The 22,582-nt window shown below is 44.7% G+C and overlaps 1 protein-coding gene across 3 annotated transcripts in view; it reads left to right on the plus strand.

The window, feature by feature from the left end:
• The window catches only part of FAM193A (family with sequence similarity 193 member A), a 162,013-nt gene extending 141,018 nt beyond the window's left edge, over positions 1–20,995 (plus strand). Inside the window, exons 20-22 of one of the 3 annotated variants that reach the window (XM_090035439.1) lie at positions 3,402–4,248; positions 8,896–8,977; positions 16,576–20,995. In XM_090035439.1, coding sequence (XP_089891565.1) covers positions 3,402–4,248; positions 8,896–8,977; positions 16,576–16,669 — 1,023 coding nt within the window. In that variant the 3' untranslated portion in view covers positions 16,670–20,995. The remainder of the gene's footprint in view (positions 1–3,401; positions 4,249–8,895; positions 8,978–16,575) is intronic. The other 2 variants (XM_090035440.1, XM_090035438.1) reach the window with 2 other exon arrangements.
• Positions 20,996–22,582: the final 1,587 nt, after the last annotated feature.

Below are 22,582 nucleotides of genomic sequence, written 5' to 3' on the forward strand. Positions count from 1 at the left end.
TGCAACTGACTATCTCTGTCTTGGGCCAGTTGATAGTCTGTATTGTTTATTTCCTCTCCTTAGTCTCTGCTTTTGTAGGTGTTAATTGATTGCAATTAACTGGTTACATTAGCTAGGTACTGTGTATTGAGCTGGTCCCTGAGTGAATCGTGATTGATTGGTAACTGGTAACAGTAGCTTAGGAGCCAGGCCTGCAGTAGTGTCTCCCATGCCCCAAGACAGAGACAGTCAGTTGCACAAGCACCCATGTTACGAGTTTTGCCTGTCAGCAACCAGAGGTGCACCAATCTCCTCAACCGGTGGTAGGGGTCGTGGCCGCAGCAGGGGCTACCACCCTGTAGCTTTCACCCTGCTGTGCCTTAACGCACACCATGTCACCCATGTCATGAGTTTTGCTTGTCCGCAGCTTCAGGTGCAGTTCCCCCCCAAACCCCTGCACCGAACTTCTTGAAACTTGGCAGGCTTTGTGACCTCATGAGGAGCCACCACCCCTGCATTTTTCACTTCCCTGTAGCGTAACACACAGATGTAAAATGAGTTTTGCTTTCAAGAATTTGGGGTGCAATTCCCCCCAAACTCCTGCACTACTCTTCTTGAAACTTGGCAGGCTTCATGCTCTCAGCAGAGACTACAATCCCTGCAAATTTCATCCAGATCAGATGACAAAAAACAACAGTTATAGATATTTCATTGATTTCCCCCATTACACCCCAGGCTGGATTTCTGGAGAGGCTCTGAAGCTTTTCCGAAGTGCTTTGGAAGCTCTGAACCGCTTCAGAAAGCCTAACAAAGCCAGCGCTTCGGTCTGGACATGCTGCTTCGGATACCAAAGCGTCCAAAGCTTCTCCAGATCCGAAGCTCTGTGCACAGCCCTACAGGGAAGCAGTCGTTCAGTTACCATGGAGGCATAGGGGTAGTATGTTTGTTTGATATGTGGTAGAGTCAGGAATTGGAAATTGTTCATAATCAATGCACCATGCACACCCCCCCCCCCCCCCCCGCTCTCTGCTTTAGTCTGAATGGCAGAAGATGAAAGCCATGATTAGTGGAAAGCCATGACTTGTTTGGTAGGAAACTAAAAACTGGGTCAGGGAGGAGGAGGAGTAGTAGTAGTACAAAGACCAAATTTTAAGGTGTGCTTAATTGGCAGTTGGAAAAAGGGAATATGTCAAATCATTTTCCTTTTAAAATCATTAAAATTTGTGAAATCTGAAGGTACATTAAACTTGTGTCTGCTTTAATAAATAGGAAATCTGATTCTCTTGTTGTTTGTTTGGGTTTTTTTGGTTTTAATACATTTGCAGGCCAACTTCAAAGTTTAAAGGGAAAGGTTTAAAATGTAAGAGAACTTCCTAAAGGATAAATTTTATTCTTACTGTGTGATTTTCTTCAACATACTTTTTTTCATATCTAAAAAATGGATTTTAAGAGCTTGCTGTAACAATTTTGATTCTCTAGGTGGCACTTTGGTCTGGAAATCTGACATGATGTTATTTCATTGTGTTTTTGATGGAAATTCTGAGGTCCACTTGTTGGTGCTTCTCTTCTTAGCTCATCCTGATTTTTAAGAAGCCCTAATGTTAAGCAATTCCATTCTTTAAACCAGGGGTGCTCAATCTCCAACCCACAAGCCAGATGCAGCCTGTGGAGCCATTACACCTGGCCTATGGGTCTCCCTATGGGTCAGAAAACTTGGCAGTCGAGGACCAGTGGCCAGTAATATGGCCACCCTCCCCTCAGCCAGATTCCCAAACATCAAACCCTGCACAATGCATTTGAGCCAGGCTGCGCTCCCTTCCCCTTGCGGGCCTAAGTTGTGTTCCCTCCTCCTCGCTTCTGGATCGGGGCCATGCTGCGAAGCCATACCGCTTTCCCCACCTTGGGGCTCAGTTGGGGCTGGGCTGCGTCCCCTTTCAAATAGTAGAATCACAGAAAATTAGGGTTGGAAGGGACCTCAGGAGATCATCTAGTCCAACCCCTGCTCAAAGCAGGACCCAGCCCCAACTACATCATCCCAGCCAAGGCTTTGTCCAGCTGGGTCTTAAAAGCCTCATGAATGGAGATTCCATTACCTCTCTGAGTAACCTGTTCAAGCTTTACCACCCTCCTTGTAAGAGGTGTTCTTAATATCTAACTAAACTTCCCTTGCTGTGCAACTTGAGACCATTGCTCCTTGTTCTGTCATCTGCCTCCACTGAGAACAGTCTCATTCCATCTTCTTTGGAATCACCCTTCAGGTAGTCGAAGGCTGCTTTAAATCCCCATCTCTCAGTTTTGACTTAAAATGCAAATACAGTTCAATTGTGCAATGCAGTAATGTAAGCTCAACAAAAAAAGAACTAAAATGGGCTTTTAGGTGTTCTGAAGAAATAATACTGCCTCTGAAAATAAATGGATCGCATGTTGACACTTGGAAAAATTCACAATGTTGCTGGAAAGGCCTATCCATGTTTAACATACATGATTTGCCAAGACTTTTAAACTGAAATGGATAAACAAATACAGCACAGTAAAACCTTGTTAATCTGCAGTAATGACAGGGGAGACCCATTACTAACCCATGATTAAGTAAATATAGATTAATTTTTCTAAATGAATCACTCTTGTTTTGTTGGGTTTTTATGATAATTGTAGTGCAATTACAATTTGCTTGCCTGGCTGAAAATTCTAGCTTAATAGTTCTAATTTGCTTTGTAATGTGTAAGTAAAAAAAAAAAAGAAAAGAAAGACACGGTCATTTAAAAAAAAATGCTATTGGACAAGCTTGCTATTTCTTATTGATGGATATTGCTCATTAAATTGTACTATCTTCTGGTAGAGAATATATTTTTCAAATCATTCAGTTGAGTCCTGTCTTCTCCATGTTAATTAAAACAATACCATAAAAAGGGTGTACTGTTTACTTTACTGAAGATACATAACTGTTAAAGACTAACATTACCTTGTGCTCGCTCGCTCACTCTCAGTTCTCTTCAGCCACTTGTACTTGCTCAGATTTTATAAAGGATGTGCAACTGAACATGTGATTGAATACTACATGACACATCTTGGTGTTAACAAGTTATACAAAAAAATTAACATAAGGGATTTTTTTCCAGACAATAGTTGTAAGGATTTGGCTCTTTCTAATGTTGCATACTTAGCAGTAAGAAGGAAAAGATAAATAACTCTTATTTTTAATCTTATTAAATATTTTAAATGCAGAAATTTTGTATTTTCCCAGCATTTTTTTATTGTTTGTTTTCTATGGTGTCATTCTTGGCAGGTGCGTTTACCTATTCCAACCTGTAGCTTTTGTTCCTGGAATATTTGTGTAAAGTTTAAGAATTAAGAGCTTTTCTGAAATCTCTACTTCTTAAACTCTTTGTCATCATGTACTAAATGGACTTCATTTCTTGTAGTTGGAAGAAAAGGCTCGTCTTGAAGCAGAAGCTAGAGAGAGGGAGCATCATCAACTGCTTGAAGAGCAGAGACGACGGGAGGAAGAGGAGGAGGAGAGATTGAAACAGGAGCTACAGAGGCTTCAAGAGCTTCAACAGTTACGAGCTGTAAAGAAAAAGAAAAAAGAGAGAACAAGTAAAGACTGTCAGAAGATGGACGTGCTTACTCGAAACTGCCAGGCAGTGAAGGAATCTGTCCCAAACACACCAGAAGACATTCAGAATGGCACACTTGAGCAATCAGAAAAGGTAGAAACCTCATCTGGTTTACAGTCAAGGCGTGTGAATCATATGGAACAGAGGTCGATTTCTGAGACGGCCTGTGAACTCTCCAATCCCATAAACTCCAGAGACTCAAAGCTGCTTTTCCAGAAGGATGGGACTGTGAAACAGCATGAGCCCCTCTCTTTTCTGCTTGATATAATGCATCAACACAAAGAAGGGAATAGCAAACAAAAGTTAAAGCAGATAAACAAATCATGTGCAGAACAGGTGAAAAAGCCTATTGAAACCCCCAAAGCAGCAGAGATTCAGCCTAAAACAAGAAACCAAATAGAACCCAAAGTGAAAGCAGCAGAACTCCCAACACTCACAGAGCCTAAAAAAGAGGAGAAAAAAATAAACAATAATAACAACAAAAAGCAGCTGAATCACATAAAGGAAGAGAAAGCACCTGTAGTGAGTGAGTCTCCTTCTCCAAGTGAGCAGCAGCAGAACAGTAAGCTAATACTTGCAGATTCTCCTCAGCCAAAAAGCAAGAACAAGAAAAACAAGAAGAAAAAAGGAGACAAAGTCAACAATTCCATTGGTAAGTGCATAAGTAAATCTTGAGACTTCGAATGTTGGGACTCCCAATTGCTCATGTCGCTATGCAGTGAGAGTAACTTCTAAAAGTTAGGTGTGAGAGGAGAAGGAGACCTCATTCATTTAATTCACAGCCACCTTAGTGACCTCTTTTTTAGTTGCTTTTTTGTTACCCTCGGCACTTAATTTGACTGTTGTGTATGTAGCCTTAAGAGATGTGCGAAGTTAACCAACATGGAATACTATAAAATAAGAAATGGAAAAGCTTGCAGGAAAACAACTTGACTTAGCTGTAAAGTTTTGTTTTCTTAGGTTTTATGCACTAGTTAAATGGTGGGAAATACGTTTCCACTCAAGGTTTGAATTAAACAGAAGCTTGCAGTAAAGTTGATGAATGTTTTGATGTCAAAACCCATTTTGGGGGTGTCTCTCAAATAAATAAATAAATAAATAAATAAATAAAAATGATCCATGTCTATATGGATAACATTTCAGTCAGTAGAAATATAAGATCTAGAATCAGGTTCTGCATGGCGAGGAAGCTTGCGATTCAGACGTCAGTTATTTATGCATACACATGGATCTTTGCAAACTTATTCTTTCTAGTGATCAGTTTGCTCCAAGTGAAGTGATGAAACAACAAGAATAAAGATATTTTTGTTTCCCCCTCTAACAATGAGTTTAGTGAGCAGATAATATCATGAAGCTGGAAGTGTTGCATGTTTGTGTGTACCACACACATAGTACATAGTTATTTTTCTGAAGTGACTTCCAGCATTTCTAAACACTTCCAAATAACTGATCTCAAAAAAGACTCACCATAAGCAGGTGCAATTTAAGATTCCCCATCCTGTCTTGTTAATAGATCAACCCTTTTGTTGCTTGTTGTCAGCATTACTGTAGATTTGTCTACTCTACTGAAGCGATCAGTTTTATTGCTAATTTTGCAGTTTGGACACTTGTATATGTGAAATGGGCACCAGTCTTTCCAACTGATCATAAAATGTTCCTGTTATAGCAGCACTTAATGTGTCCTTAGGTATAATACACTTAACTTTGCGGTCTTATGTCCATACAGTTTCCCTTTACATTGTACAGGTAAAGAAAAAATGAAAAATTGGAGGCCTTTGACACACCTGCCAGAATTTTTTCAAGTCTCACTCCCAAGACAGAAAACAAAGATACTTTATTAGGAGTGCCAGCTTGATTTTTTTTTTTTTATGGTGCTGTTCTAGGATTGAATCAAATATCTCCAATCTCTCTCAAACTCTTCCTATTCCAATTCTTCTGTTTCCATTTAGTGCCATACCCCAGTGGATATTATGCTTCCCATCTTGCAGAAGATACCCTGATTTTTAGACCGTACCACCTCATTTTCCATGTTTTAATTCAGATTTATTTGATGGAAATTAATAAGTACTGACCAGGAACTGGGAAAGGAAGGAATATAATCTGTTATTAGGGAGCTGACGGGGAGGTACAGGGCACTCACATTGCTGCTTCTTGCTGTTTTGGTTTTACAGATCAAAAACTACTTATGCCCTGTTAGGACGTATTCCCCAATTTTAAAAGATGCAGTTGATCTGTAGTGACTTTTTGAAGAACCTAGATTAGTACAGAGCCGTTATACATCATTTTACAAGTTTACCTAACATTACAATTTAGGAAATGATATCCTGGTCTGATTTTATTCTAGGTTCAGCTGTCAGTTTAGTATTTTGAAGTTAGGAGTCCTAAGCTAGAGTTCTTGGTCATGTTGTAACAAAGTTAAATTGATTGTCAATTATGTTACTTACCATGCTCTTAAGTGCTTCTTCAGATATTTCACAAACACTTATTTTAGGCTGCATCTCATTCCGCATTAGGTTGTATAGCAATGAGGAACAAATGTGGTGGGTTTTGGAACTGATGCTTAACTGAGCAAAGCTTTGCCACGACTTGTTATGAGCACGGATCCAGGTTTTCCATTTCCCATGGGGAAATAGGAAAAAAAAATGCAGATTTCCCCCTTTACCTGAGGAAAACGTGGATTCCTCATTTTAACAAGGAAAGCCATGGATTTTGTGGTTTTGCATAGAGCTCTCTGAAGGCTGGCAGGGTTCCAGCCTGCACGGGACTGGGTGCGGAGTGGGAGTAGGGCTGGCTCAGGGGCACCATGTGCATGTATATGCACATGACCGCCAGGCAGCCTGAAGAGCATCTCCTGCAGGGAAGTCAGTGTGGGGGGAGGGCAGAGAAAGGAGGCTGGGATTGAGGCCCCCATAGGGAGGGAGGGAGGCAATTGGGCCGGGCTGGAGCTGGAGCTGCTGCCTAGCTGGGCAGTGGATGGGGCTTGGGACCTGGAGCCCAGGGCTGCAATGCGCAGCCACAGGGCCCCAGCAGGGAGCAGGATGGGACTGTGGGCAGCTCTTCTAGGGAGCAGGGGATGGGGCCGACCCTTGGACACTGCAGACTCTCCCTGGGGAGCAGGGGGGGGACCCATGCCCCCCAGGGTAGGCTGTCTACTGCAGGCTCAGGCTCCCTACTCTCCTGCCCTCCCCTGGGGCCTCTGCAGCCCAGCGGGCATAACCTGGTGCTGCAGGGAACAGTGGGCTAGACAGGGAGGTTCCTTGCTGCTACAAGCTCCACACTGTCCTGGCAAGACTTCCCCTGTCTATGCAGCTTCAGTGGGGGAGGTGGCATGGGTTTGTGCCCCTCACTGCTGCCACACGGGCAGGGGATGTCTTGCCAGGGTAGCGCGGGGCTCGCAGTGGCAAGCAACTTTTCCGCATGGCCCCCACTGTTCCCTGCAGTGCCAGGTCAGACTTGCTGTGCTGTGAGAGGTCCCAAGGGAAGGCATCAGGGTGGGGAGCCCAAGCCTGTAGCATGTAGTCTGTCTGCCCCTGCCCCATGCGTAGATCTGGGGGCATGGGTCCCCTTGCTTGCCCTCCTGGGAGTGCATGCAGCATTAGGAAGCTGGCCCCACCCCCACCTGACCCTGCAGCAGGCGGAGGTTGGGGTTGGGAAGGGGGGAGGAGCTAGGCTCTGTACTCTGCTCTGCTGCAGCAGCTGCCACTTCCTGCAGGGGGTTGTGGACCCAAGTCCCTGGCCCTGTAGCCCTGGCAGCTGGAGGCACCTCTGGCATGGCCGAGGGAGGCAGGGGGCTGTCAGTGGGGAGTGAGGGGCACTAGCGGGGCTGGGGGGTGCTATGGGGGGGTGAGGGGCATCAGCAAGTCTAATTGATTGTGGGTGGGAAGTGAGGGGCACCAGTAGGGCTGCAGGGAAGTGAGGGGCACCACCAGGGCTGGGGGAGCTGTGGATTGGGAGATAGGACCCTGGACTACGTTCTGTGAGTGAAGGGGACAAGGAGAGCTCTGATTTGTCCATGATAAACCCAAAATCAAATATCAAAATTTTATAGGTATTCAGAATTTATTTTATTATAGGGATTGAGGAATTCTTAGGCCTCTAGATTGCTTTAAAATTGTAAATATAGCAAGAAAACATTGTGTTCAGCTAATACCTATATCTATAGATATATAGCCCAGCCCCAGCTCGCAGCTTTTTTTAAAGCCCCGCACTCACCAGCTACTGCCAGGCAGGGGGCGATCCCCGCCACCCCCCACTGCCCTGCGCTGCATGGGGGGGGCTCTGTCATGAACCCCCAGAAGCTCTGACGGCTGCCTCAGTAGCCGGTGAGTGTGGGGCTTTTTTAAAGAACCAGGAGCTGGGGCTGGGCAGGACAGCTACTGATGGGGCTGGGAGAGCAGTCAGGGGTGCTCAGAGGGGCTGGGGGAGCAGGCAGGGGATGGGGCCTGATGGGGGGGCGGGGTTCCCCCTACTCTCTTCCAGCCCTCCCCCTGCCCCCTAGTTACCAGCACAGAGTCTGGGTCCAGCTCCCTGCAGCAGCAAGTGGGGACTACCCAAATTTCTGAAGCTCTCCGAATCTTTTCCAAATCGACTCAGAGAGCTTTGAATCAATTTGGACCTTTTTATTGGCCTCCCGATTGGATTTCAGATTCGGAGATTTGGCTGCTGAATCGGGCCAGATCTCTTCCAAGTTGAATCGGCACCCAAACCTTTGCACAGCCTTAGTGACAATCCATGTGATCCTCAGCCTAGCTAGTCTGGTTGTGAGTCTGTTGTGGGCCTGGCAGCACTTGCCATAAGGCAGTAATCACAATTTCAGATGAGCCAGTTCTTGAAATGGTTTTAAATGTAAATTCAATGAAGGTGATAACCAAAGCTCTTTCTTGGGGTATAGATGTGTTGGAGATAATGAGGCTAACAAACTTGAGACAGACAATTATTGTTCACTTTGTTCTTCGGTTTCCTACCCCACTGTGTAATTGAATTCTCTCATGTGGTTCATTCTTACGGAATATTTTGTAATGAATGTGAGGAATATGAACTACTCATTCCTTTTGACTCTGGCTACTTGTATTTTTAATTTAGACTTGCTTCCAGTGTAACCCTTCAAAATGTGAACAGATATAACCAGGTTATATTATGTGTGGTTTTCAGTTTAATGTACAAAATACCTGCACTTGGCCAAGGTGCAAGTGGTCCTTTAGGATTTCATTCAGTTCAGTGAGATCTGAGGGTTTTTTTCTGCTTTTCTACAGCAAAATAGTCACTGAAAACTAATTTGATTCATCTTTCCCTGTTATAGATGATGTGTTTCTGCCCAAAGATATTGATCTAGACAGTGTGGAAATGGATGAGACAGAGCGAGAAGTGGAGTATTTTAAAAGGTAAGTGTTGTGAACCTGTATGAACCCCTGTAGTAGTGCTTAATGAATGCAACCAAAATCTGCAATTCCTCTTACTGTGCAAGACAAGCATATTAAATTGTTAGTCGCTGCTGGTAACTACCTGTTTTTTATAATAAGTATCGCGGCTATAGATTTTTGGGTTAGACAGGGTAATCTTGAAGTCCCAAATACAGAAACAAGAGCCAGAATCCCGTCTCCTCTCTCAAAATCTAATCTAAGCTCTACAGTCCAGATTCCTTTTAGCCAAACTGGGACAATATCATTTGTCTGTCACTACACCCTGGGGCTGAGAACACAGAAGTCCTTAGAAATAATTTTAGATATGACAAATAATATTTAAGGTGTGAAGTTCTACATTACATTGTAGTGTCCTTAAAGTGAGTTGTTTGGAGAGGTCTTAAAGGCTTGCCCTGATGGCAGCTTTTGGCAGAGTAAATTTTATAATCCAAAACAATGAATGCAGATTAAACACATTTTGTGCCACATTTCCAAGGAATGAAACAAACTGCAGTTTTATAATTGTGTGAATTTTCTACTTTTTTGCATTCAGGTCACTTGTTACTCTTTAAACGTCATGTTATTACCACATTTACTTGAATCCAAGATGATCCTGAATTTAGGACAATGTCCCCAATGATTAGATTTTGTAGATGGAAAATTTATAGATTTGTTATAATGCTCCATGTATAGAATGTAATTATTGGAGGGTCACCTTTTTAGTTAATTCCACCTGCTGCTGCACAAGGGGGTGGGGCAGGTGGTATCATAGAATCAATGAGTCAGAAGGGACCTAGACAGATCATCTAGTCCGACCCCCTGCCATGGGCAGGAAGGAGCACTGGGGGTGGCAGGGGTCATAAGACCCCAGCCAGGTGCCTATCCAGTCTCCTCTTGAAGATCTCCAGGGAAGGTGAGAGCACCACCTCTCTGGGAAGCCTATTCCAGGCTCTGGCCACCCTTACCGTGAAGTAGTTCTTCCTAATATCGAACCTAAACCTGTTCTCCCTCAGCTTGTGGCCATTGTTCCTGGTGACTCCAAGGGGGGCCCTGGTGAACAGATTTTCCTCGAGTCGCTGCTGGTGGCCCCTGATGAAGTTGTAGGCAGCCACAAGATTCCTTCCCCCCCCCCCCCCCCCCCCCAACCTCGGTCTCCTCTTGTGGAGACTGAAGAGATTCAGGTCCCTCAGCCTTTCCTCATAGGGCTGGCCACAGAGGCCCTCAGCCATATGAGTGGCCTCCTTTGGACCCTCTCCAGGTTCTCCACATCCTTCTTGAAGTGCGGCGCCTCCGCATCCTCAAGTAGCTTGCCTCCTGCTTGTGCCTATGGACCTGCCACCTCTACCCCCCACTTTGTACCCCCTTCCCCTGTGGCCTCAGGTCCTTTCTTCCCCCTTTGCTTCTGCTCCCTGCTTCCTCTCCCCCTGCCCTTACCCCTTGCTCTGTCCTAGCAGGGTCCATCCCTGTCCTAGTCTGGGGCACGGAGCATGGCTCCACCCCTGTAGCAGCCATTTGGGCGGCGCACTGCTGCTGTGGGCCAGGCTGGAGCTTTGCTTAGTGCCCCAGTCTACAGCATGGACAGAGCCAGCCAATGTGGCACAAAAGTAAGGGGCAGAGCAAGGAGAAAAAACAGGGAGCAGAGGCTATGCAGCAGGGGAGAAGGTTGGAGGAGGGTAGGGAGAAGAGGCTGTGGAGTGCAGAGGTGGAGGAAGAGGTGGCTGTAGCTATGGCCCTGACTCTGGGTTGGGACTGGAGCCTGAGCCATACAACCCCACCCTAGTGCTTGTTTCGAAGATAAGGGACTTTTTCCCTGGGGTGGGGATGGAGCTCACATTGAAATGGAGTAAATACAGTAGTTGTGTCTCCTCATTTTCCTATATGTGAGTACAGGCAGTTCATGTTTGTAAAATCTGAGATAGTACAAACTCTAGTCAAAAAACTCTCCATGTGGATATTTTGTAGTGGTTCTTTGTGATCTTGGTTAGGGATGTATGTAGCCTGACAGTTTGTTTGTTTTTTTCAGAAATCTTTTGTGTAATATGTTGAAAAGTCATCATTTGTTGCCCAAGGTCTGTGATTACCCTTCATATTCAAATAGCGCTTGGAAATTCCATTTCACCAAAAACTTAAAGCAGTTTCTTTAGCACATTCTTTTATAAAGTTAAATCAGGTTACTTTATTGAAGTGTAAACATGCATCAGATGAGTATTCTTTCTTGCTAAACTTGCACAGCTTTATAAGAGGTTAGTTACTTGAGAAACAGAGTATCATACAGGCACTTACATGACCACAAGTTTTGGTAAAAGAATTTTTCATTTGTGCTATATCAAATTTTGGGTAGCTCATTAGACTTTTTCTATATAAAGTTCAGTAGAGTTAACTTGTGGTTAATAGCCAATTTTGGAGGCCAGAATTTTCAAAAATGACTTAAGTCATTCAGGCACTACTGAAATTTTTTTAAAGTGGTTAGAAAATAGCCCTAAAATAGTTTTATGTAAAATATATGTGACCTGCTCAAAAAAGTGGTGGTAGTGTGGTGCAACCACTTTAGTACACATTTAATTTGATCATCAGTTCTTTTTAGGGCTTGAGTATTGCAGCCATCCCAAAACTCAGGCCAAAAGATCCTTTATCCCAGTAGTCAGCCACTTTCATAGATTTCATAGACATCAGGGCTGGAAGGGACCTCGAGAGATCGAGTCCAGCCCCCTGCCCAAAGGGCAGGAAGTCAGCTGGGGTCATAGGATCCCAGCAAGATCAGCATCCAATTTACTCTTGAAGGTGTTCAATGTAGGTGCTTGAACCACCTCCGCTGGCAGACTGTTCAAGACCTTGGGGGCTCGGACAGTAAAGAAATTCTTCCTTATGTCCAGCCTGAAACGGTCTTGCAGGAGTTTGTGACCGTTCGACCTCGCCATCCCTTGGGGCGCTCTGGTGAACAGACGTTCCCCCAGGTACTGGTGGTCACCCTGATAAACTTCTAGGTGGCCATCAGATCACCCCTGAGCCTACGCTTTTCCAGGCTAAAGAGTCCCATGTCTCTCAGCCTATCATCGTAAGATCTGTTTTCCTGACCTCTGATCATGTGCGTGGCTCTCCTCTGGACTCTCTCAAGCTTCTCCACATCCTTTTTGAATTGTGGAGCCCAAAACCGGACGCAGTACTCCAGCTGCGGTCTCACCAAGGCCGAGTACAAGGGGAGAATGACGTCCCGGGATTTGCTCGAGAAGCATCTATGGATGCAAGCCAGCATTTTGGTCGCTTTATTAGCCGCAGCATCGCATTGGAGGCTCATGTTCATCTTGTGGTCAAGGATGACCCCCAAGTCTCTTTCTTCTGTAGTGCTATCCAACATAGCACTGCCGAGCTTATAAGGATGCTGCAGGTTTTTCCTCCCAAGGTGGAGAACCTTGCATTTTTCGGCGTTAAATACCATCAGGTTTTTGTCTGCCCATTTGCTGAGCTTGTCCAGGTCTGCCTGGATCACCCACCTGTCTTCTGGCGTGGATGCTTTGCCCCAACGTTTGGTGTCATCGGCGAACTTGGCCAGTCCGCTCCTGACTCCAATGTCCACATCATTAATGAAGATGTTAAACAGTATGGGTCCCAGGACAGAGCCTCGAGGGACCCCACTGGTCACAGGGCACCATGATGAGTGACTGCCATCAATTACAACCCTCTGGGTCTGACCACGGAGCCAATTTCCCAGCCAGCTGATTGTGGTGGAGCCAAGGCCACAACTGGCCAGTTTGGCCAAGAGGTGATCATGGGATACCAGATCAAAAGCTTTTTTGAAGTCAAGATATATGACATTAATCTCTTCTCCCTCATCCAGGTGATAGGTCACCTGGTCATAGAAGGAAATGAGATTGGTCAAACAAGACCTACCCACAACAAACCCGTGCTGGCTATCCCTTAGGATGTTAGCCTGGGCCAGTCCCTCAAGGATGGCCTCCTTAATAAACTTTTCTAAGATCTTCCCCAGGATAGAAGTCAGGCTAATGGGCCGGATCCACTCTCCTCCCTTTCTTGAAGATCAGCACCACATTGGCCTTCTTCCAGTCTTCGGGCACTACACCAGAGCGCCAGGAGTTTTCAGAGATCTGTGCCAGGGGCTGGGCTATGACGCTCGCCAGCTCCTTGAGTACCCTGGGGTACAGATTGTCAGGGCCGGCTGACTTGAAGGTATCCAGCTTCTCAAGGTGTTCCTTCCCGAGGTCAGCATTTATGGAGGGTAGGAGATCCCCAACACCCGGATCTCCCTGTCCCACAGCAGGCATGGGCGTCCCATGGGACTGATGAAAGACTGACGCAAAGTACCTATTTAATAGGTTGGCTTTTTCCTGGGCGTCAGTCGTCAGTTGCCCCATCTGGTTTAGCAGGGGTCCAACATTGCCCTTGCTTTTCCTCCGGCTCCCCACATATCTGAAAAAGGACTTTTTGTTGTCCTTGATGCCTGAAGCTAGTTGGAGTTCAGTTGCAGCCTTGGCTTTCCTGGTTTGCTCCCTGCAGGACCGGACCAGCGCAGAATAATCCTCCTTGGTGGTGAATCCCGTCCTCCATCCTTTGTAGGCTTTCCTTTTTAGCCGCAGGAGGTCCGCTAGGTCCCTGGAGAGCCAGGAGGGCTGCTGTGCCGCCTTGCTGCTTTTCCTCTGTGTTGGAATAGATTTGGCTTCTGCATTGAGGATCGCTTCCTTGAGAAGCAACCACTCTTTTTGAACTCCCCTCTCTCTGGGGTCATGGTCCCTCAGGGCCTGACTGACAAGCCTCTTGAGCTTGTCAAAGTCGGCTTTTCTGAAGTCGAGGACTTCTGTGTTGCTGACTGACTTGCCAGCTTTATGGCGGATGGTGAAGGTGATCAGCTCGTGGTCGCTGTCACCCAGCTTCCCATCGATCACTAGGTCACCGATTAGGTCGCCCCCCTGTAGCCAGTACCAGGTCGAGCAGCGCTTTGCCTCTCATTGGCCCATAGACTTCTTGAGTCAGGTAGAGGTCATCCATGCACGAGAGAAAGCTTTGCGACCGTTCGGATTTTGCTGAGTGATCTTCCCACGAGATGTCCAGGTAATTGAAGTCACCCATGACAACCAAAGTCCTGGAGCAAGCGGCCTCAGTCGGTTCCCGGGCGAACTCCTGGTCAAGCTCAGGACTTTGAGTGGGAGGTCTGTCGTAGACTCCCACCGTTGTGTCCCCTGTGCCGTATTCCCCACGAATTTTTACCCAGAGGGTCTCTAGCTGTCCATGCCAGTCGCCAACATCAGCTTGCAGGGCTTTTGGCCACTTAATGGCTTTTGGTGAGCTGTTGAGGACTGCACATGCAAAATCTTTCAGGAGATACCATTTTAACAAATTATAGATAAACAGTACTAAAAATCAAACATCTACTGTAACACATTTAAATTTTATTTTTAAAAATGTTTTTGTCTTGATTTAGTTTATTTCGAGTAGTGTATATAGAGCTGATTGCATAATGACTCAGATAGTCTTACTCTTGTATCCGGTGGGTGGGTGGGTCTGCAGGGGGTTGGTGGGGGAAGCAGCGTGGGCACTAGGTCCTGGGAGCCGGGGGGGAGCCTAGCTCACCTGAGCTGTGTAGTTCGCGGCTGCCCCTGCAGCGCTTTGCATGGGGCTGAGCTCCACCCACCCCTGCCCAGGGTAGTCATGCACAGCTGCCCAGCAAGTCTGATCCACAAGGCTTTTCCAAGTGCAGCTGCAGCTTCTCAGTTACTGCTTGGATCCCCCTGCCTCCAGCAGCTCTTCCTCCTGTCCCTGCTATGCCACTCTGGGTTGGAGGGTGCTTCATCTGGGCGCGGCACACAGGGCTCCAGCTCTGGCTCCCAGCTGCCTTCCACCCATTTGGCTGCCCGCAGGTGGCTGCTCATAGCGCCGGGTGGGTGGATGGGGTGGAAGGCAGCCTGTAGCGGGAGCCCTGCATGCTAGGGCAGGAGCCACCTGCCTGAAGCTTCCCTCCCCTGCTGTAGCACAGCAGGGGCAGGAGGAGGAGCCGTTGCAGGTGATGGGAGAGCTGAGCAGCACCCACCAGGAAGCTGTGCACACTGGCCAGGGCTGGGGCTGGGAGTGCAACACTGGCTGCCTCTGGCAGGAGTCAGCCCCATATAGAGAACTGTGGGGGATGCTATAGGCTAGATCCAATCAGTTGTGGGCTGTATTTTGCCCACCCCTGCTGTATCCCATCTCTCATGCCGAGCTTAAAGTAAAGCACTGGTCTTGTTTCAAGTCTGTAAGTAGCCTTCGTGCCTGCTTCAGCCAGTCTGGGACTTGCGCTGCATGCAGGGCCTGTTTGTGGGTCCCAGACTGGCTAGAGCTATATGCCACACATGTCCTGGAATAGCTTGGAGGGGAGCAGGGGGCAGTGTATGGTATGTGGCATGCTTCCCTGGGCTCTGTACATGAGGTCCAACTGGCACTTGTGGGTTAACTTGGACCTGAGGCTAGACAACCCGGACTTGCGGACCAGATCCAGCCCACAATCCCTGTGTTTGACACCCCTGGTGTAAGTAATTCAGGAGAACAGAAGAACATCAGACATTGCATATATTATTCTGGTGTTCACATTTTTTCCATTAATGTCAAGAATTAATCATTGTAAGATACTGTTCTGCACTGAGGACAACTTACAGTCTTAATGTGCATTAACAGTCATGGAAATCCATGCTCACCTGTACTACTGAGCTAATTTTGAAATATTCTTATTCTTTCATAGTAGGTTTGTCATGATCAGTGTGCCAGAGCCATTTTCATGGGGCTCCCAAAACGGCTGGGTATTCAGGGGCAGGGCTTGCTGTCAAATTCCCAGCTACTAAGCCCCAATGTGCACGTGAGCATGGGATCTGCTCCACTGCAGACTATGTTAATCCTTGTGCTGCTGCTCAATCTGCCACTGCCATGTCTGGGTCCAGAAATGCATCCAGATCTAGCCTGGGGAGACCCTTTTTGGTCCATATGTGGCCTACAGGGAGTCCTGTGGTCCAGGTATGCTTGAGGGTTCTGGTGAGTTTGTTGCCCTATGATGTGCATAATATCCAGTTAAATCCGGTAAGTCTTCTGTTGAAATTTTCATCCAGACAAATAAACTGTAGTCTTATTACAGCCCCCCCCCCCCCCGATTGTTCCACAAAACTTTCATTCCCACTAGAAACAGTTTTCAGATTTGCTATAGTCAAAGGCGTACGCCGTAAGAAGTAATTGTCCTGCATACAGGTGGTGCATACATCAGTGGCACCAATCCCAGGTACATTAAGGGTTCTACTTTGTTTTTTGACAAAAACAAGAGAATTAGCTCAGTGTCTGACACATTCCAGTTGGGGTAATAACAGTTTTGTCTCAGTTTAAATACATTATTCTCAATTTAAATGGATTGCCACATTTAATACAGTGCATAAAATACAGTAGTTGGGCGTAGCTACTTCTACTGTGGAAAAAACCAAGTGGTGGGGAACTGATGTATGGTGTTTGGTTCCTGTGGGATGAAAGGTGCTATTTGGGTACAAGATAATACTTGTTCATTTGCACTGCATGTTGGTCTCATTGTAATCCCTTGTTTGCCTTTTTCTTTTCAGATTCTGCTTGGACTCTGCCAGACAGACAAGGCAGAGACTTTCCATCAATTGGTCCAATTTTAGCTTGAAAAAAACCACCTTTGCTGCACATTGAAATGATACAATTTGGGGAGGGAACCCTGCAGGAATCAATGAACGACAACTCCACTTACCTGTCCTGCTGTGCTGAGAGCTTATCTGGTCTTGAGCCAGTGCTGCCTTGCCTTGTCCCCAGTGCTGTGTGGATCTGCACTGAACCCCTTGGCCTGATAATTCTTGCGGACTGAGAAATTGCCACTTTCTACCTGAATTTGTTAGCTTGTGTGCTTGTAGTCTGTGAGTGAGACTTACTTGATTGTAGCTGTATGCTGTTGGAGTTGGAACAATAGCTTTTTTCCAGCTCCTTCTGATTGCCTTGGCCTCAAAGACTTTAAACTGCTTCCTAGGCTTGGGTGGAGGCCAAAATACTAGTTTGCATCATCTGCAGTGGCTCCTGTCACTTCTGCATCTAGCTATGTTTTGTCATTCAGACTCCTGACAAAGGAATGGACCTAGTCAGTTGTGCTTTCATCTGCTCCAGAATTCTCCTGACACGATTTCATGGAAAAGAGGCTCTTATGGGACAAACATTTCCTCAGTTCTTTCACAATCTACTGTTTAAAGAGTGTACAAGTTACGCTATTTGTGTTTTGATTTTTTTTTTTCCCCCCTGACTTGTAGCCAGCTTGTGTAAGAATACTTGCAGAATGAGAAAGTTTAAAAAAGAACAATACTCACACTATCAAATCTGTTATAGAGTGTATAATTGTATTAACACTGAAGCCTAACTGGCTACTTTTTTAACATATTGTTAAGTAATATTAAAATCATGTCTTTCTTTTTGAAAGATGGAATACATTAGTATGGCAGAAGACTTGTGTCTTGCTTTTTTCTGGGTGGGGCAGGGAGTGGAGAAATAGACTCAGGAGCAAGGTCAGGTATTCTGATTTTAAAGTTATGGTTTACACTGGATTAGTCAGTGAACCTTCTCTAGTTCAGTATGTTCTTGGAGAAACGTTTTTATTTTGGCTCATTTGAAAGCAATTGGCACACCAGTTTTTCCATTTGCCTCAAGGTACTTATGCTGAATATGGATTCTGCAAATCACTTTGGTGCCTCTTTCTTTCAGTAGCTATTGTGCAAGGAATGAGACTACACAAAGCTTTCTAATTAACACTGTAGAAATGGGATAAGGGTGGCTACCATGCTACAATAGGATAAAGGTTTTATGTCAATAGCAGTACAGCTTTACCTTCAGCAAAGTCTAGCTGGTCCTGTTTGAAGAAATAATTCAGTTTTGAATGAGTAAAGATAGTGTTGTATTAATACAGTGTTTGTAATATTGCAATGACTTGAAGGTGCTCAAAATTAAAGTTTTATCCTTATCCATAGACCAGATGCAGCACAGACAGAAATGGGGAAAACTTTTTCTGTCTCTAACTTAACACACGTAGCCCTGTTGTACACAGACAGTGTCTCAATTTAAAGGCACTCCCTTGCTCACTTGAGTACAAGCAATTCAAGTAGATAATGCTATATATTTTTAAGATTTACATGTATTGTGTTCTCAATTCATGGTTTAACCAAAGGTCTCTCAGACTGGAGCATCTTTTGGTTTGTAACAACCTGAGTTAGATTTTGCTCAGTTATTTTAAAAAATGAAGTGGGGGAAAGTCTTTGATACTCTCACCAGCCCCTTGTTTAACATATTGTATCTCCCATCTCATCTCACATCATACCCCAAAAAGACTATTAAAATAGCGTTTAGAAGGTTAACCTTACTTCCCACACCCACTCCTTAATGAGAATCTGATTTTAAAGGTTTTTAGTACCAAGGTATAACACAGGGTGGCACTGTGGATTACTATCATTTGTAATTTCTAGTATTTGAGCTACTAAGTAGTAAACTATTGATGTACTAAATAGATTGTCTTGGTCGTATCATGTGACTAGCTAATATTCATGAGTCCAAATACTTGGCAGTTTTCCTGTTCCCCATCCTAAGTAGATGGATTGGTGAGTGTGTAAACATGTATTTTAAAAAGATTTTAGAACAACCAAATCCCTTCCATCTTAGAGTTTGGTTTCTTAATAAAAATGACCTTTCTTCCCCATGCACTTAACAAATTGTACACAGAGCAAGCTATTAACATAACATTTTTCCCAGCTTGTACTTTGAAAATGTTGTTTTTAAAATGCACAAAAAATTACCCCACACTAGTATGTGTGTGCACACATAATGTCCATATTACATGTGTGCATATGTATATGTTCCCAGTTTTAAAAGTTCACCTCCATATTTTTCACAACCAGTGAAATGGTAGAGATTAAATGTCATTCAATTCCAGCCACTCCACTGCAGAAAGAACCAATCTAAGTGGATCTCTTCTTACTCCACTGGGATGAGAATTTACAGGCAAGTCACTCTTTTACCTAAATTTAGAATTGTTTCAGTAAGAATAATCTCTCTCTTGTTTTTAAGCCTTCCATAGAGGCATTGGGTGTTGGCTGCAGCCAAGGCTGGGGATTTTGACTGGAGTGTGCAAATGCTCCTGCTTCCTGCTGGGACCTAGTCAGAGGGTCCTGGCTTAGAGGGTCCTCCACTCAGGGTCAGACCAATCACCAGATCTAGGGTCAAGGAATTTTTCCCCATAGTCAGCTTGGTATGGACTGACTGTTGGGGGGGCATGGCCCTCTACGTGGGAGGTCTTGAGCATATATTAACAACCTTTTATAGAAGCAGGACATTGTTTGCAATGGCCCCCCTGCTTTACCTGTGGCAGGTTAGGGTGTCAGGTCTTTTGTTGTGCCAGGGTTGCCAGTAGTTTACTAAAAGGTTAGTGTGAATTTTTATGAAATGGTTTGACTAGGGTTGATGGAGTGGGCTTCCAAGGGAGGTGGTGCTTTCCCCTACCTCGGAGGTGTTCAAGAAAAGTTTGGGCAGACACCTAGCTGGGTTTTTTTGACCCCAGTGCTCTTTTCTGCCTAGAGCAGGGGGTTGGACTTGATGATCTACAAGGTCCCTTCTGACCCTAGAAATCTATGAATCCTGCCTCAGGCAGGGGGTTGGACTAGGTGAACTTTTGGAGGTCCCTTCCAGCCCTAGTTCTCTGATTTTTCTATAATTTCTAAAGGGGTAGAAGAAGCAGTCAAGAGCACTCTGGGTTATTAACTGTTGCTTTACCACCTACATGCTCTGTGATTTTGGGCAAACTTTTATGTTTGTTACCCCAACCATAAAATGAGCATAATGAACCTGAACACGTTCTAAGGCTTCATTAGTTTGAAAAGTACTAAAGAAATATTTTTGTAGTGCCTTAAGACTAAACATTTTTAAGGCTCCTTAAATGTAATGTTTACTAGAAACACAAATACCCTTAATTGTTACAGGGATGTGTTTTTTCTGGGTTCATGACTGTATTCTTTACCCTTGAAACGAGCACTATCAGATTTAAGTTTAACATAGACGCACACAATTTTTGTATCCAGATTGTCCTGGAAAGCCTCTATTGCAATGATCTTTATTATGTTACTGGCTAGTAAACCCTATGCTAGGAAAAAAAATTTTTTTTAAAAATTCCCACTGTTGCTCATGCCAAATTCCACCAGTGTTAGCAGGTTCAAGGACCTGATCGTCTGTTGCCCCTGGTATTTAAGGCAGTGTCATCTAGTTGCACTCAAACCAGATCCATCCATGGTCCTTAAAACTGGTGGTAGTCAGTAAGCTATGCCATACCTACAAACACTGCAAGAGAAGCATTGCTGAATGTAGTAAGGATGTAGTAATGCAGATAGGGCTACAAAGCTGCTTTTTTTTTTTTTTTTTTTTCCCCAAACAGTGCTGATTTTTTTTTCCCTCTAATGTTTCTTCCTTTACTACCACTTCCAATGGAAAATATATTATCTTAATTTATTTTAGCATAGATGAGGCCTAGGCCAGTTAGGACCCGAATCTCTACTAAACCCATTTGAATGACTGTAACATTATAAACACTAATTCCTGGGCATGCCAACTGGTAAAACTATAGCAGTTGGTGTCCCACCACATGTAGTCACTTAAAAAAATATAACTTTTACAGTGAAACCAAGAGAATCTTAAGCTAGTCTTTAAAATTAAAGTGAGGCTCCATAGTTTTATCATATGCAAATTTAACTCGTATATTTATGAGTATGGATTAAATTAATCATTTAAATTTATTTGCAAACATTAATAAAATTGTGCAATCTGTAATGAATGAAAGAAAATGAGTGTGGTGTGCCAGTTATGGTGTAGCAAGCACGTAACACATGTCTGAACACACCTGGGAATGCCTGCAGTCTGTCTTTTGTCTGTCTCTTTGCATTGAGACTTGGTTTGGGGGTGAAGGAATCTAAAGGCAAATTCCTTTGATAGGTCTCAGGCTTTAACTAGAATATGTTCTTCACATTAAGATGGTAATATCAGTAAATGGTGATCCCTGAGTCCAATTGATGATGTGAAAATAAAACATTCTCTGCATGCACATGCACATGTGCACATCATCAGCTTTTTTTTTTCTTTCCAAATTTTTAACTTTTGGGTTTGGCCAGAGCCATTAGACTAACTATCTGTTCTCACCTTTTTGTTTTTAATGCATGGGAACAAAAGTATTTCATTAGGTTGCAGCCCAGGTTACCCTGTCTTTCTGTCCATCTTTTTCCTCCCCATCTTCCCCCCTCGCCACCTGTCTCTGGCATGTCATTCTGTTTGGAGCGTGGAATTAGATCAGCTGAGGCAATAAAAGATCCTTGTCATTTTGGCTTTTCCCGTATTTGGGAATAACTCTGATTCACCAGTCAAAGATGAACTTTTGGGATAGATGAACTCACTCTTGGGTGTAGAAAGACGTATGCAGGATTTTGCACCAATCAAATGGCCTGACTTATTCCACAGATGCTGGTTTAATTAGAGGAATCCCCAAACAAATACAAAACCTCTGTCTTAGTGAATGAGGAACAGCTGTTGTTTGTAGTGGGCGGCATTGCTCACACACGTTCTGTCTCTATCCCGGCGTTGCTAGGGTACTGTTGGATAAACTTGGAAGAACTTAAGTCTCTTCTGAAAAAGGGAATAAAACCATTGTCTTCCAACAAGCTAAAGCTACATACCTCAGGAGTTAGTTAAGCAGTTTATTTTCTAAAACGTGCAGCTAGATTAAATTAATAATTAATTTCTAGAAGACTACAAAGCAATCTTACAGTTGGCATGACTCAAACTCAGCCAGCTCCATCTGTAGCAAATTCCCCAGGTGGGAGACCCTGGAAAACATGATCTTCCTTGCAAATGCTGCTGCCCTAATATAGGGTGCGATGTGAGAATTAAGCCCCTGTATGTTTAGGGCTTTGAGAAAATAATAGAAAGTTTGGAAAGTAGGTAGTCCTTAATAAACAGAACCAAGTTCCTGCGAGATTCTGGTAGATCAGCTTGTTGGGAGTACTTGACTCCAAGGGGGTCAATTAAAACTTTTGTCTGGAGGGATAATCAACTGGCCTTCTTCCAGAGCCTTCCCTGAACCTGTCCTGGCTGATACCCAACCAGCGTAGTTCTTTACTGCCAGAATAAGAATGAGAAGTTGCCAGTGAGCATATGAAGCAGCAGGGAGTTGAAGGGAGATGGGATCTCTTCAGTTTTTGTTCCGGGGTTGCAGAAAGGTGTGGAAGCTGAGGCAATCTTGGCTCTTTGCGGAGAGCAGCAAAGGGAAGAATAGCTGTGATTCCCAAAGGGTGCATCCTGGCATATTAGTGTGCTGTGAGATTCCCCTGTGTGAAGAGGTAAATGCTTTCCTCCACTGTCTGGCACCCTGTGCTTGCCCTGCCTACTGCCTGTGGCACCTGCAGCTGTTCTTCCAGGGCTGCTGTTGCCTGCCCCTGCCCTTCTCTGCCCTCATGGAGCCCCTGTCATGGCCACCCACACACAGTCTTCCAGTAGCACACGCTGCTGGAAGCAGGCAGGCAGGTAGACACCAAGACA

The sequence above is a fragment of the Crocodylus siamensis genome, chromosome 2 (genome assembly GCF_052110815.1).
Source record: "Crocodylus siamensis isolate JL-2025a chromosome 2, ASM5211081v1, whole genome shotgun sequence".
In the NCBI taxonomy this organism is placed as follows: Eukaryota; Metazoa; Chordata; order Crocodylia; family Crocodylidae; genus Crocodylus; species Crocodylus siamensis.